This window comes from Panonychus citri, unplaced genomic scaffold (genome assembly GCF_014898815.1).
Source record: "Panonychus citri isolate SS breed McGregor unplaced genomic scaffold, ASM1489881v1 Contig00049, whole genome shotgun sequence".
NCBI lineage: Eukaryota > Metazoa > Arthropoda > Arachnida > Trombidiformes > Tetranychidae > Panonychus > Panonychus citri.
Genome location: NW_026515454.1, coordinates 1,603,761 through 1,618,758, shown reverse-complemented (window position 1 = coordinate 1,618,758; position 14,998 = coordinate 1,603,761). Strand labels below are relative to the sequence as shown.

Genomic DNA, 14,998 nt, shown 5'->3' with positions numbered 1-14,998 from the left:
AAAGTTTGTTTTTTTTTCTCGAATCGGATCAGAGTTTCGTTTTCCTACCACTAGATGGCGCTAATTGCGATCACCTGATTACCTTTAATGTTTTTGTTGTTTTTTTGGATTAAAAATCTTAACATTTGTTTTCATTTTTTTCTAATTGTGATTAACTGGATTGATTTCCTATTTTCTATTTGATACTAATCTCTGCTTATACTGTGATAACAATATTGTTTTGGAAAACATTTATGAACATATGAATAGATTATGACAACAGTACAAGAGAAACAGTTGAAAGCCAGAAAGATCCGAGAGGCGAGACGAAAGGTATTAACTATTGTTGAATCAATTGTTGATTCTAAGATTGACCAGGAGACATTGATTGACCATTGTAGATATTTAAATAAACAAGATTATCATGATGTAAATGTTGAAAGAAGTTTGGTAAATATTTGTGGTTACCCTTTGTGCTTTAATGATTTACCCAAATCATCACGACAACGTTATCATATCTCATTAGCTGAACATAAAGTTTACGATTTATCGGAGCGTAAATTGTTTTGCTCCAATTTATGTTATAAAGCTTCATGTTACCTGAAAGAGCAATTAACTGATGAACCTTTCTGGATGAGATTCAGTGAAATGATCGGAGCAATTTCAAGTGTACCCTTGGTTCGGGTTAATATTTACCAGGATACCAAAGGTGCTAGAGGAGAGGAGGTTCTGGTTGTACCAAGGGTGGAAACTGATGCTGATAACTTGACCACCGGGGAGATTGAGACTGATAAAGAGGATGAATTCAAGTTCCATGGTGTTGAAAAGGATAAATTGAATCAAATTTCAAGGAAAAGGCAACAAGCCAAACTGAAAAGTACCTTTGTCGCCTCACCTTACATCAAGGAGAAAGATTTAACCAAATTTGCTGAATCAATGAGTAAATTAACAATCAAGGAAAGATCATTGGATGATTAATGTTGACAATTTTATTTGATTGAACAATTAACCGTTAAATTCACTGATTGTTTCATTATTGCCTGAGTCTGATTGAACCTCCTAACAAGATGAAACTGATTTTCTTCATAACAATTAAGGTTAATTGCTAGAAATGGAAACAACAACAAAATGACTACAACTTTAATCAACTGATCAAGAAAAAAAAGCTCATTCAAATTGACCAATAATTGTTGTTAATTGTTAAAGGTTCACTTCCAGGTTTGTTTGACAATTTATATGTGAACATAAAGTTATCAACAATTAAGAGATTTTTGTTTTTATAACTTCTTCCTCAATCTTTTTTACTCTTTTAATCAAATTATCAGACACAATTAGAATTAATTTCAATATCAATGTTATCAATCTTGTCTACAATCATATTAATTGTTTGAAAAGACGCACAAACTAAAGTTTAATTGTTAAACATTTCCTTAAAACAATTGTCCTCGCTGTTACCGAGTTGATCTTGTCTGAACAATATACTAATTGTTTCAGGTCTCTAACAATAATCTTCACCACAATTTCACAATTTAAAGTAAATTAAATTGCCCTCGAAACTAAATCTCTATCTCTCTCTAACTAATATTAATACAATCTAAATAGTTAATTGTTTTCTTTTGCCTCCAATTCAAATCTTAATTCCTTTTAATTATTCTAATTGTTTATTATTTTTTTTTTCATTTCTATTATTTTTATTTTCTTAGATTTTGGCCTTTTACAATTGCGAGCAATTAAAGCTTTTAATTATCACAAAAAAACGAATCAAGCTCTTTATTGATTGTTGGTGAGATTGGAAAATGATTTATAATTAGAAAGACGAATCAAATTTGATTGCTTGGATTTCTTATTTTATGTGTTCATTTGTTCATTAGACTTTCAAATTGAGAAGGAAAAATGAACAAAGGATTAAGGAGATTAATTTAAGAGATTAATTAATTTCTAGTTGATTAAAAGTGAAGGACAAAGAGGAAAAGGAAATGGTGAGATATGAAGAGAAAGTGGGAGAGAAAGAGAGAGAGAGAGAGAGAGAGAGGAGAGTGATGAAAATTGGAGCAATTGAAACAATTGACGAAAAAGTAAATGTAAACAATTTTAGATCGAAAGTGAATTAATTGATTTTCTTGGATTGGATTTAAATTGTGAGGATTGATTGGTCACTTTGAGAGAGGGAGAATCAATTTTCCTTTGATTAAAATGATAATTTTCTAGTTAATTGTGTTGTAAGTATTAGGTTTGTTAAATTCGTAATTAGAGTAGATTTGAAGGAATAAAGTTAATTGTTTGTTTTTTAATTGACTTAGTTGTTGATCTTCGTCTTTTTAATTGAAGAATTGGTTAAGTTAATTGTCAATAACCATAATTCATCTACGTGGACGACAATAGGCTCTCAGTTCATCAAGTGAACACGATTTGTGACAACACTCCTCGACCAATTTGTGACCTTCGGCACGAAGACTTCTGAAAAATAACTGACTATCCTCACTTGGTCCACCGCGACCCGACCCACGACTCGAACCAAATAGAGCCAAAGCTGTTTTAGAATCGAGAAAATCATTCGATTCCAGGTCATTATCATCGTCCGACTTTTCGAGTAACAAATCTTTCGGCCAAGGTCCTAAATTTGCTATTCGAGGCAAACGAGGAAAAAGTAATAAAACAAGAGACAAAAAAAAGAAGAAGAAAAAAAACCAACAATCAAAATTACGAATTAATTGATTTTCAATACTTGAGAACAATTAATCAATTGTATTAACTATTACAGAAAGAAATTTGATTTTCTTGTAAATCAATCTAATCATTTTCTTCCCTCAATTTGAAGCAGAAATTTGAGTCAACAATCAGTAGACAATTAACTTACCCTGTAACAACCATGTCTCTTCATTAAGGTTCCGTTTACTTGGAGCGGCACCCGAACAGATCAATTGATGAATATCCATTAAGCTTCGGCCACATTTTTGAATTCGTTGTGACCTTAAGATCCGTTGATGGATGAACTCTGACCCGGTTCGTTGAGGAAGCGGAGTAAGTGGCGGGCAAAGGTAACCAACGATAATTAGAATTGTTAATAAAACAATTGAGAAACACCGAGTTAATTGAATCATAATTATTATCGATTTCGTTTGGACACAAATTAGTTAACCAAATCAAATGAGAATCTAAAATTCACTAAAATGTATCAACAATCAACAAACAATTAAAACTGAATTAGAAAATCTAAAATGGAAACACTGAGAGAGAGAGAGAGAGAGAGAGAGAAAAAAAATAATTCTTTTCAAGATTAGAATTAATTAATTCAATTCTATTTTTCTTAATTGTTCCAATGAAAAAATATAATATATAAAATATAAATTGTAAATATTATCACAATTGTTTAATTCACATGAACAATTTGTTTATTTTGTTTCGCTGTTGATTAAATTCAATTGTTAACACACAAACTGAGACAAAAAAAAGTTGTTGTTGGTAACTAAATTAAAAGAGTCAAACTAAATTAACTTGATTCTTGTTCTTATATATATTAAATCAAAGTAAATGTGTCTGTTGATTAAACCATTGTAATGTTCACACTGATGTTGATGATTAAGATGATGATGTAGTTTGATTACTGAGCAAGTTTCAATTAATCATAATCAATGTTAATACGAGTATAAGTTTTTTTTACTTCTCACTTTCAATCAATAGCTGATCGTGATTACTTATTATTGGAATCGGTTAATTTTAATTCTTAATTTGATTAACTTTCATTTGGTATTCGTATGTGCGTAAGTTTAATGTACGAGTACACATGAACACGGAGAATTGGTGAGATGATTTAATTTGATTGCTGTTTATTAGAATAGAAAGTCAATATTTTTGTTTTTTCAAGTTGCTTTTTTTCATCATAACTTTTTTTTCACTTTGCTTTCATCACATCTTTTTACACTCACACACACAAAAATTAATGTTACATGATTGATTAATTAACTATCATGCAGTTGACAATTTAACTCTCAGGTTATGTTGATTGTTACTTTACAGAATTAGTTTTGATGTGTGTGTGTGTGTGTGAGTGTGTGTAAGCGTGTGTGAGTAGGAAAAAATCTTTTTTTTTTCGATTATCTTTAATCAATAATAAAGGAATTATGATGATGATGGTGTTCTTGACCAATGGTTGGTTGGTTGTTGTTGTTTATGGTGGTGGTGGTGATGATGATGATGTTGGTGATGATGGTGATGATGATAATGATGATAATGATGACGATGATCATTAAATCTTAGCCTGTCCACAATCAACTGGTGTAAATGATTTTGACAGAGATAATCTCTTCATGTATTATTGATTAGATCTTTTTTTCTGATTCCTTCTCTTATTTGTGAATGATTGTTGGTTGTTTATGGTTATAGTTGTTGTTGTAAGAGTTAGTGTTTTGAAATAATTTTGACAGTTTGTGACTGTGTATTTCTTGATTTGTGTCAAAATCAGATAAAAATTGTACAGGATTAAAAGTTAATCGTTTTGTTGTTCATCAACAGGTGGAGGTTGTTGTGGTGGTTGAGATATTTGTGGAGGAAGTTGTTGAGGTGTTTGCTGGGGTGTTTGTTGAGGCGGTTGTTGTGGTGGTTGTTGGGGTGGTTGGGGGTGAGATAATTGTTGAGAAGGATGGGGTTGAGGTGGTTGCTGTTGAGCGGGTTGAAGTTGAGGAGGTTGTAAATGGGGCGGTTGTTGTGGAGGTTGTGAGTGAGGTGGCTGAAATTGTGGAGGAGGTTGTTGTTGTTGTTGAGGATGAAGGTGGGGTGGTTGGTGATGGAGCGGTTGCTGAGCAGGTTGAAGATGAGGAGGTTGCTGGTGGGGTGGCAAATGTGGTGGTGGTTGTTGTTGTTGGGGTGGCTGCAGATGAGGAATCTGCTGTTGAGGTGGTAAATGAGATGGGTGCATGAGAGGTGGTTGGGAAGGATGTTGAGGTGCATGTTGTGGTGCATGTTGAGGTGGATGCTGAGATGGGTGTTGAGGAGGTTGCTGGGGTAGTGGCTGCAAGTGAGGCGATTGTTGGGGTGGTAGATGGGGTGGCTGTTGAGGGTTTTGTAAGTGAGGTGGTTGTTGAGATGGCTGTAAGTGGGGTGGTTGTGAATGGGGATGTTGGAGCGGTGGTGCTTGTAAATATGGTGAATGTTGAGGAGGTTGTAAAGGGCTAGGTTGCATTTGATGTGGTGGCTGTTGTGGTGGTTGTAGTTGGTTTTGTTGCATCTGATGTGGTGGTGGTGGTTGTGGAGGTTGTAATTGGGCTTGTTGGGGTTGCAAATGAGGCGGTGGTAAATTAGGTGGTGGTAAATTGGGCGGTGGTAATTGGCTTGGTTGCATTTGGTGTGGTGGTGGCTGTTGAGGAGGAGGTTGAAGTTGGGGTGTTTGTTGTGGCTGTAAATGAGGCGGCGGTAAATTAGGTGGTGGTAATTGAGTTGGCTGGATTTGAGGTGGTTGTGGAGCCTGTGGCTGAGATGACTGTTGAGGAGGCTGTTGTTGGGGTATTTGTTGTTGCTGAGATGGTGATTGTTGGGTTGCTAATTGTTGCGATGATTGTGGTTGGGATGACTGATGCATCGCTGCCATCTGGGCCTTGTGTCTTGCATGATATTCAGCTGCTTTCAGCTGTTCTAAATGGAATTGTTGTCGTTCTTGTATTAATTGTTGTCTTTGGTACTCCAACTGGAAGTAAAAGAAGCAAAATTGATTAATTGACGAGAGAAAAAAAGAGATATAATCGACTGTCAAAGTGTAATTTAAGGTTACTCACGTTTTCACGTTCACGATCCATTATGGATTCTAATTCTTCAAAGTGCCTAAGTTTAATTTCTAACTTTTTCATCTGAGTTTCCACTAGAAGTGCGACCAATGATTTAATTTTACGCTCTTCAACAGCGGCTAAATGTTTAGCTTTGACCGCTGCTGCACTTAACGCAGCGGCTGCAGCAGTAGAAAGTTGTACTTCTTTGACGACCTTATCTTTAGAAATGTCTTGAATATCATCTTTTTTGGTTTTAGATTTATCTAAGCTCTTATCCTTCGTTGAACTTTTATTATCAACCGCTGAGATTTTGTCGTTCTTCCCTTTATCATCTGTTCCTTCCTCATTGGTCTTGTTGGTTGATGTTTTATCTTTATCCTCACTAGAAGTTTGATCAGCAGCAGCAGTTGAACTTTCTTCTGCCTTGTCTTTTGAAGAAACCATGTCAACATTGTCACTTTTAGATTTTTCCTTCTCTTCGATGATTTCTCCACTGCTCTTTTCACTTGATTTTTCCTTTGAAATGGTATCACTTGATTCACTTTCAAGATCACTTGATTTCTCTTTAGATTCTTCACTCTCTTTACTTGCATCTTTCATTTCAACATCTTTATCGGTTTCTGTGATTACTTTACTATCCTCTTTTGTTTCTTTCAACTTGTCTTCAGTTTCTTTACCTTCAGTAGATGAACGAGTAACACAATTAACTTTATCAGATTTTTGGTCCATAGAGGGAGACTTATTATTAGAATCTTTAGAATCACGTCTCTCTTTTTTCTCACCTTCAGAACGTGATTTTTCTTCCTCAGTTCCTACACTGGCTGGAGTTTCTTTCTCATCAGTACCTGCAATACCGCTCATGGATAAATCAAATTCTGGAAGTTGTCCTTTAGAGGCATTATTTTCAACATTCTTGATATGAGCATTAAGCAAAGCAGAAGGCACTTCATCCTTTAGCTTTTCAAACTCTTCCATAGCTGCTTTAGCCGCAGCAGCGGCAACTCGAGGATCAACCATTGATGCCAAAAAGGCAACGGTTGACATAACTGGATTACCTGATTTAGAAAATGGAATGGGTTGGTAAGCTAAAGGTCCTAGTACACCATCGGATTCATCTAGGTAAGGATCTTCAATTGGTAGACGCAAGAATTCAAGGATACATTCCTCTTGAGTGCGACTACTGACATGTTCACAAACTTTGTTCCAATCATCTTTGTACATTTCAATAGCTTCTAAAAGTAATAAAATCTCTTGGTCTTCCCATTCACGAGTCATCTTGGTGGCTCCTTTATTCTTGAAGTAAGCATTTTTCTTCTCATATTGGTCAGTTCTTAAACCAAAGTTACCATTCATTTCTGCTTTACTATGTTCTTCATTTTTAATTTCCTTGTTTTCTTTGTTTTCGGAACTTGATTGTGAAGATGAATTACTAATAGGAGTATCTTGTCGAGCACGTAAAGGATTAGATGGTTGAAGATTAGAAGGAGTGTCGTAACAAACATTAAAATGACTTGTAGAGGGAGGACCCATTGGTGTTGGACGTAATTCAGCGTCTACTTGATAATTGATGAGCCCCCATTGTTCAAGAAATGCATGAACCCTCATAATAGCACAAACGTCACCAGCTAAATTTCGTCTACAAGCGGTAACAGTCAAATATTCAGTTGGATTAAGACGGTAAGTGTCAAGCATAAAATTACGATAAGCCAGATAAACTTCTGGTGTTTTAGATTCATTGGCTCCATTGAAAAATTCAGGAAGAGCTTTACGTTCAACTGAGTGAATTGAATTATAATCAAACCAGGCTGAATAACTAGGTACAATTATGTAATTGGTTTGATCAGTGACATTGTCATCATCCTCTTCTTTGATTATTTTGTCACAATTGTTGTTAGGTGAAATAGTTCCAGTATTACTTTTATTCGTATTGGTATTATTAACTCTATTTTCACTGGGAGTAGCACTTTTCTCTTCACGATCTGTTGCATCAACATCGGCTAAAAGACTTGCCTCTGTAGAATTTGATGCATTATTTGCCACTGAATTTCTTGAATTTGTTGCTTTTGAGGTTTGGGCATCTTGACCTGGTTGATCGGGTGACCAAGCATCAGTATCTTCAGACGATTCATCAGAATCTTCATCACCACCTCGAAGAGGCTTCTTTTTAGCACTAGAATGTGATAAAGGTGTTGAACTTCTAGTTTTTGTTTGCCTTGCACGTTGGCGTTTTTTATCTGCAAGTGGTGAAGGTGATGGTGATCTTCTTCTTTTATTTCGACTGCCAGCAATGCTTTTCTCTTTCTTTGCATCCTGAAGATAGATAGACAAAAAAATGAAGAAAAAAAACCAATAAGATCAAAGGAAATTTTTTTTTCAATATTAGAGAAAAATATATATAAAGTGTGAGGGAAAAAAAGAGCAGAAAAATTGAAAGATAATGAGAGGCAAAAAAAAACATCAGCAGACTTCAAGCTATATAATGGAAAACCTATACATAGAGACTCTCAGCATGTATACATGTCTTTAACCTTTCTCATTCTACCACCGTTTCCATCAAGAGAAAGAGAAAACCCAATAGGAAAGAGAACCGGTCTAAGAGAAATAATTGACTAAAATGATGGATAATTTTAGAAGGTATAAAACATAAAACTCACCTTTCGGCCGCTCATTAATCGAATGTCAACATCTTCGTTTGATTTCATTTTCTTATTTTGTGGGGTATCTCCTTTAGACTTAGCGTTTCCAGAACCTTTGGAAATCTCTTTAGTCTCCTCCATTGAAAGAAGAGAAGAAGAGAGAGTGTAGAACAAAGATGTAAAGAGAAAGAGAGAGAAAGGAAAAAAGGCAAAAAAGAGAGAGAAAGAGAGAGGATGTTAAAGGAAAGAAAGAGAAAGAGAGAAAGAGAAAAAGAGAAAAAACCAAAAAAAAATTGGTCAAAAAATGGATAACCAAGTTTTTGATGGAAAATTTTCAAGTGTCCTGCAATTCCAATACCACCAATCGATTAAAGATGAATTAATTTATCCAAATTTAACCAATTTAACACATAAATTAACAAATCACCACACTAATTAATTGATTATAATCAAGCAAAAAAAAGTTAAACACTCAACATAATAAAAAGATTTCAAACTCAATCAAGACAAAATGGATTCCACGCATGCGCACACCCAAACCGAACCAAAGAAAAGAAAAGAGATTAACTCAATTATCTACCAATAGATGTCACTTGCAGCCATAGAAAAAAAACCGAATCAATTTTTAAAGAAAAACAAACAAATTAAATGTAACGAGAACAATTGAAAAACCAATCAATTATTAACGAATATTAACCTTGTTCAATTAGAATAAAAATTATTTAAAATAGAAACAATTGATAGAGATGGTGAAGTGATTGTTTTTTCTTTTTTAGGTTTTTTTTTTCTTTTTTCTTCATCAATATTAGTCAATGTAATTTGTATATTTAACTCTTGAAGGAAAGAGAGAGAGAGAGAGAAAAAAAAAGTTGAATTTTAGTTTTTTTTTTGGTGCTTTTTGTGTTTTATATTGTTGTTGTTGTTGTTGTTGTTGTTAATTAAATTGTTTATGGCTCTTTTCTGGGTGAATCGGGTGGAAATGTTTATATAGTTATTTAACAAATGTAGCAAATATAGCCCACATAGTCTCATTGGAACCTGGTTTCATAGATTCATTTTCCATATCGAGGTCTAATAGTTCACGGACTCTTCTCATGGCAATTTCATAATCATCATCGGAAAGTGAGACGAAAGCATTTTCCAAAACGTCCGATGCATGGGCCAATATAATTAGAGCTAATAGTCTTTTATCCATACGATGTGGATCGTTAACCCATTTACTTAGGACGGCATCTTGTACTTTTTTAATCAACTTAGATTTCATTCCGGAATCAACCAATGGATGAGTGGTCATATCAAAGAGTAGGAAATTTTGTTTCTCTGTGGTTAAAACTCCTTTTTCCACAAGATTTTTAGCTATACGTTCTCTAACATTCTTCAATTGATATTTTAACCTAAGTGGATTCCAGGTTTCACCTTAAAAAACAAGAAAGAAAACAAAAAAGAAAAGTAAAAACAATTACAAGATAATATGAATAAAATAGATAATAAATAATAGTAATATCATTACATTTTTCCAGAGAAATTAAATACTAACCACTTAAATAGTCAATCCAGCTTTGTAGTGTTTCTGGTTGTGTGTCTTTTATGTGCTTTAATGCCTCGTCTAATAGCACATCTCCTGTTGCATTTGGATTTTTAACAATTAATTTTCTTGACAATAAACCTCTACGTCTCATACCAGCCTTTTCGAGTTCTATTCTACCGCGAAGTGCCAATTCGATAAGAATACATCCTCTTAATCCAGTGGATATACAATCGTTCCAAAATGACGTATACCCCTAAATGAAGAAAAGGTAGAAAGAGAACAGAAAAGGAAAAGAAAGAAAGAAAGAAAGAGAGAGAAGATGAAGATGAAGAATGAGAAAGAAGAAGCATATAATTAGTTATATAAAATAGATAGAAATAGAAATAAATATGATATGTAGAGAAGATACAATTGAGAAGAAGAAGATAAATAAACAATAAACACCAGTACATTTATAATTATTTCATCTTCTTGTTCATCATCATTTCTGATGTTTATCTGTCTCACCTCTTTATCTTTCAATCCTAAAAGTAATACTTCCTCCATCAACGTTAATCTAGTATCCTTTGAATCAACATCATTGTCATCATCACATTTTGATTGTTTTCCAACATCACCATCTGTACCATCCTTAAATTCATTAATAGGCTTTGTAGTATTTGAATTACACCCTTGGGTAACTCTTCTCTGAACAAGACCTTCGTTTCTATTCATATGTATGTGTATGTGTTTAAATAGAAAGGGAAAGAGGAGGAGGAGAGAGAGAGAGAGAAAGAGAGAGAGAGAGAGGAGGTCAAGTGATAACAATAATATGAAGAGAATATGAAAACAATGGAACCAAGAAAACTGGTCAAATGTTGTGAGGATAATTGTCGATGATGATTCACACAGTCAGTTAAAGGTAAAGACCGAAAAGCCAAGAAAACAAAAAAAAAATGGTATTTGGCCTACGGGAGAAAACGACAAATTGATTAACAAATTAAAAGAAAACAAAGTATTTTTTTAAATTGATTGCGACAAACAGAGGGAGACATTTCTAGGTGAGCATTTAGACAAGTGAGAGAGTTTATTTTGTCAACATAATTTTCATCGTTGAAGCCAAAAAGACTAATAAATATGAGGTAAGATGAAAGAGAAAGAGAAAGAGAGACAAGAAGAAATTTAAACCTCTCACAATTGGGAAGACACAGAGAAAGAAAGAGATTTAATTGCGACATTTTGTTAACTTGGCTGACTTAACAGCGGCTCCCATCACCTTCGGCGATGGCTCTCCCATTGAGAGTCGACTCCCTAGTCTCTGCGAGCTGTTTTCGGCTTTTATGGTTTCAAACACCAGTTCGATTTGACTTTTATTTGTTTACACTTTTTTTGATTGTTTGTCATCTTCCAACCTCCTTCTGGTCTCCAATCTTTACAATTTTTCAAGTGCTTAATCGTCATTTCCATACCGCAATTATGCGAAAGTGCACCGATGTTTATTTTGATAAATATTAGTTGTTTCATTAATTTTTTCTCATAAAACCTCCTTTGGCTTCCTTTCAGGTTTTTCTTCGTCCCATAGATCATTTTTATTATTGAGTTTCCTCTCTCTTTGAAAATAAGCTCCTCTTGTTGTTCGAGAATCTCCTTGATTTTCGTTTTAATTTTAAGTTTTGTGAGTATTGGTCTGACGATGACCTCAACAGCTTCTTCCTCGCAATCACTTAGACTGATCTGGCAAAGTTCTTTCCAGTCATTTCAATTATTCTCATTATTCTTTCTTCAGTTTCCCAATTCAGTTTCCAGCCTATGATTATCGTTGTGAACATTCTTATCTTTTCCATCAAGATTCGAGGAAGTGTTCTTTCCATCATTGTCTTGAATTTTCCTTCATATAATGAGTCCCGATAGTGAATGTTCGTCAACCAGTCTGACGCAGATGCTCTTTGCCCATTTTATGATAAGCGTGTTTTGCTCACTGGTGAGGTCTCTGACGGTATCTCGTTTTCCCAAAACAGATTCTTTAACTTCTCTTAATTTGTTCCAGTTCATTATCGGGAAGTTCGACTCTGATACATTGTGTTCCAACAGTTTGTACAAAACTGTTGTCATGTAGTGTGTAGCTGGATTTGGTAAATTGTGTATGAAGTCAAACCATCCTGATGTCAATTTTCCTGATTAGTTAGTCGATTGGTTATTTTTCTTCCAATAACTAGATACGAGTTAACCTTGTATTCATAGAGATTATTACGATACCAAGGACTAAGTCCTAAATGGTTCATCACATGGTTAAGATAAGAATGATAGAGTGTTCTGATGGTTTGTAGTCTCAAATCTTTAAATATTTTGAGTTGTTGTTCATTCAATGAGTTTTTCCTGCAGCTTTCGCTAATAATAGTTGCTTCATCTTTGTATAAGGTTAATTTGTACCCTAGGAGCTCAGGATTCCTGTTACTTCCAAGGTCAATCCTCTTTGTTTTGGAACTATTAACTTCGAGATTTATCAACGCAAGTGATGCCTTAATTTCTTCCAGTGTTTCTTTTTCGTTATTCGTTAACACTACAATGTCGTCCGCGAAGGCCAATACCAATTGTTGATAAACTTTTCTGTTTAGCCAATTCATAGTCGAATCAAGACCTATTATGAAGAGTAAAGGACCAAGTGATAGGCCCTGAAGTCCTTCCGGGTCAGGTTTAACTATCAAATTGCCATCCTGATGAATTCTGATTTCTCTTCGGGTGGTAAATTCTCTGGTCAGCATCCTGGTTTGTCGATCAATTCCTTCCAACCTGATTAGGAAGGCTTCCCTGTCAATCCTGTCGAAAGCTTTTGTGATATCCAAGCAGATGCAATATCTGTAGTTGCTGAAATTTTCGTAGAGTTTAATCATTAGATCAATTCTGTCTTTTTCATTGTACGCAAATTGGTTGTCCAGGTTCACTTTTCCTTTAATCCAGTGACTGATTCTCGTCGTTAATATCTTATCGATTATTTTACTCAGGAAATTTTGCGTCCTCACTGTTCTAAAGTCTCCATTTGGTTTAGGTATCAGGGTCCCACCACTTATCAGTAATTCTCTTGGTATGATACCTTCTTTAAAGATACCATTAATTACTTCTATTATCTCCTGCCTATGTTTCCTCCAGCAGTGGTTCCAACGTCTAATGGTGAATGCATCAGCCCATCCAGAGCTTTTGGTGAATTTCATTTTGCTTATCTCATCCAGTTCCTCGTCAGACAGGCCATTGTACACCTCATTCCTCTTCGTCCAATCTTTCTTTTTAAACCTCTTCATTAACCACATTTTCCCACTTACGGGTTGCGTTAGTTCGATGTCTTGGTTTATTTTCATTCTTTTCAGCAACTTGTGTAATGTATCGATGTCATAATCTTGTATTTTGTTCATTCGAAGAGACCTGTTTTTGCTCATATCTAGACGCAGAAGAGCTTTTCGTATCTCGGCTTCACTGTTCATATTCGATACCAGCATTTTCATCTTTCTCCTGGTTCTTCTCGTTCTTCTGTTTCCACTTTCTTTCCTTCTGGCCCCAATCGGTATGGATAAGTGCATTATGTTATGAATCATCTGCTCTGTATTTTCACATTTTACCAAGAGATCAGAATAAATAGGTACTCTCGTTTCATATTTCATCATTCTCGCTGCTTTGTAACCAATCACAACCTTCGTCCCAATTATTCTGTGATCCAGATTGACCATATCAACATAAAAGGGTCTCTTTGTTTTAACCTTCGAATTTGTTAAGATAACATCAATGACCGAACCTCTTCCTTCATTGATTACCCTTGTTGATTCTTCCTTGTCCATTAGTGACACAAAGCCTTTTGATAGTAGCGTATCTTCTAATTGTTTTACCAGTGCGGCCGGTAGATTGTTTCTTTTTCTGGGGTTTTCCGACCATAATGATGATTCAATGTTAAGATCTCCCATGATGAACATCGGTATCTCCTTGTCATAACGTTCAACGAGTTCAATCAATTGTCTACAAGTTTTTTGATCTCTAGGTGATCTGTAGACTCCAACAACACATATCAGACAGTTTCCTTTTTTGAGGAATGAGATAATTATTCTTTCACAGTATAAGCTATGTTTGATTATTCTCCACGATTTGGGAATGGTGAGAGAGGTTTGATTTCCTCTTATTCTGTGTGTCGAATGATTAGAGTCACAATCCTCCGATGCCATGATTATCGCCTCTAATTCACTTAATTTATTCAAGAAGAGGATGTTCTTTGTTTTCGTAATAAATTGACACAAATTAAAGTTATTTCCATTGTTTTTTATTTTATTTAACTTCCACTGTTACATATTTATATGTTTACATTTTATTAACTCTGATTGAGTTCTGAGAGCAACAAACTGCAAACCGTTTCTAACTTGTGGTTTACTCGTCGTCGATTTCCGGTTTTTGTTTTTTGACCACCCGTTTGTCATCCTGATCCTCTTTTCTTTTCAAGTTGATGAGTTTACAATCTTCTTTACTTTTCACAAACAATTTTCTTTGTTTTCAAGAGTAAAAGCTTTCAAGTACAACTGGTAAGTAATTGAAGTCCATTTCAACTTCGTCCAGCCTGATTTGTTCCCAGTTGATGACCTCTAGGCTGAAGCCTTTTTCCATTAGAACATTCAAAGTTTCCATTAGTACCAATGACAAATCAGTGTCCATACCAATACCGAAGATCAGGCTTACAAAACCATCGTCCATTCTCTGCCATACGCCTTTTAGCGAGTTCAGGTCATGAAGGTCAGCAACTGGTCCTCTAACTTCAATCATTGTCAATTCTTCACTTGATAAAACAAAACTAATCGATTCTGAAGAGTAAAACATTTTATTTAGAGATAGGGACGTTTAAGGTTAAGGTTACAATTAGTTGTTTTCACTTGACAAAGGTTGTTCGATATCTGAGATACAAGGTGATTGTTCGAAGGTTTTATTCTTGATGGTTTGAGTGAGCAAGGAAAGAGATGTAATTGAGGGTAATTCAGTATAAGAGAAAGGAACCTCATTTTGGTTCCTCCTTTATTACAGAGGCAATTCGCAATTGTAAACAACGGGGGAAGTAGTTGTAATTTGATCTTATCTTGATATTCGAACTC

At 34.8% G+C, this 14,998-nt stretch overlaps 4 protein-coding genes across 6 annotated transcripts; 1 reads left to right on the top strand and 3 right to left on the bottom strand.

Annotated features, from left to right (window-relative positions):
• Positions 1 to 95: 95 nt before the first annotated feature.
• Positions 96 to 1,736, top strand: LOC128385580 (putative RNA polymerase II subunit B1 CTD phosphatase RPAP2). The gene is made up of 2 exons (XM_053344460.1): positions 96 to 1,197; positions 1,683 to 1,736. Exon 1 carries the CDS (start codon positions 253 to 255, stop codon positions 955 to 957), a length of 705 nt encoding a protein of 234 aa, XP_053200435.1. The 5' UTR covers positions 96 to 252; the 3' UTR covers positions 958 to 1,197; positions 1,683 to 1,736.
• On the bottom strand, positions 1,735 to 3,642 carry LOC128385581 (uncharacterized). The gene is made up of 2 exons (XM_053344461.1): positions 2,837 to 3,642; positions 1,735 to 2,602 (listed from the first exon to the last, which is right to left on the bottom strand). Exons 1-2 carry the CDS (start codon positions 3,078 to 3,080, stop codon positions 2,340 to 2,342), a joined length of 507 nt encoding a protein of 168 aa, XP_053200436.1. The 5' UTR covers positions 3,081 to 3,642; the 3' UTR covers positions 1,735 to 2,339.
• A 147-nt stretch (positions 3,643 to 3,789) lies between these two features.
• Positions 3,790 to 8,885, bottom strand: LOC128385577 (SWI/SNF complex subunit SMARCC2-like). Of its 3 annotated transcripts, none has more exons than XM_053344455.1 (4): positions 8,393 to 8,885; positions 6,521 to 8,048; positions 5,748 to 6,445; positions 3,790 to 5,659 (listed from the first exon to the last, which is right to left on the bottom strand). In XM_053344455.1, the coding sequence occupies exons 1-4, from the start codon at positions 8,513 to 8,515 to the stop codon at positions 4,466 to 4,468; spliced, it is 3,543 nt and encodes a 1,180-aa protein (XP_053200430.1). In that variant the 5' UTR covers positions 8,516 to 8,885; the 3' UTR covers positions 3,790 to 4,465. The 3 variants fall into 3 exon arrangements, with proteins under 3 accessions (XP_053200430.1, XP_053200431.1, XP_053200429.1); XM_053344456.1 differs by having other exon boundaries at positions 5,748 to 6,415; positions 8,393 to 8,884; XM_053344454.1 differs by having other exon boundaries at positions 5,748 to 8,048.
• A 230-nt stretch (positions 8,886 to 9,115) lies between these two features.
• On the bottom strand, positions 9,116 to 11,111 carry LOC128385579 (Golgi phosphoprotein 3 homolog sauron-like). The gene is made up of 3 exons (XM_053344459.1): positions 10,410 to 11,111; positions 9,912 to 10,155; positions 9,116 to 9,790 (listed from the first exon to the last, which is right to left on the bottom strand). Exons 1-3 carry the CDS (start codon positions 10,614 to 10,616, stop codon positions 9,366 to 9,368), a joined length of 876 nt encoding a protein of 291 aa, XP_053200434.1. The 5' UTR covers positions 10,617 to 11,111; the 3' UTR covers positions 9,116 to 9,365.
• Between the last annotated feature and the right edge of the window lie 3,887 nt (positions 11,112 to 14,998).

Bases quoted from the DNA above. Each gene is read 5' to 3' on its own strand.
- LOC128385580 (XM_053344460.1), top strand. From the start codon at position 253: ATGACAACAGTACAAGAGAAACAGTTGAAAGCCAGAAAGATCCGAGAG.
- LOC128385581 (XM_053344461.1), bottom strand. From the start codon at position 3,080: ATGATTCAATTAACTCGGTGTTTCTCAATTGTTTTATTAACAATTCTA. The intron at 2,603-2,836 runs GTAAGTTAATTG...TGCCTCGAATAG, and splicing joins AGAGACATGGTTGTTACAGG to CAAATTTAGGACCTTGGCCG.
- LOC128385577 (XM_053344454.1), bottom strand. From the start codon at position 8,515: ATGGAGGAGACTAAAGAGATTTCCAAAGGTTCTGGAAACGCTAAGTCT. The intron at 8,049-8,392 runs GTGAGTTTTATG...ATCTATCTTCAG, and splicing joins GATTAATGAGCGGCCGAAAG to GATGCAAAGAAAGAGAAAAG. The intron at 5,660-5,747 runs GTGAGTAACCTT...TTTTACTTCCAG, and splicing joins TGGATCGTGAACGTGAAAAC to TTGGAGTACCAAAGACAACA.
- LOC128385579 (XM_053344459.1), bottom strand. From the start codon at position 10,616: ATGAATAGAAACGAAGGTCTTGTTCAGAGAAGAGTTACCCAAGGGTGT. The intron at 10,156-10,409 runs GTGAGACAGATA...TTCTTCATTTAG, and splicing joins TAGGATTGAAAGATAAAGAG to GGGTATACGTCATTTTGGAA. The intron at 9,791-9,911 runs GTTAGTATTTAA...TTGTTTTTTAAG, and splicing joins CTGGATTGACTATTTAAGTG to GTGAAACCTGGAATCCACTT.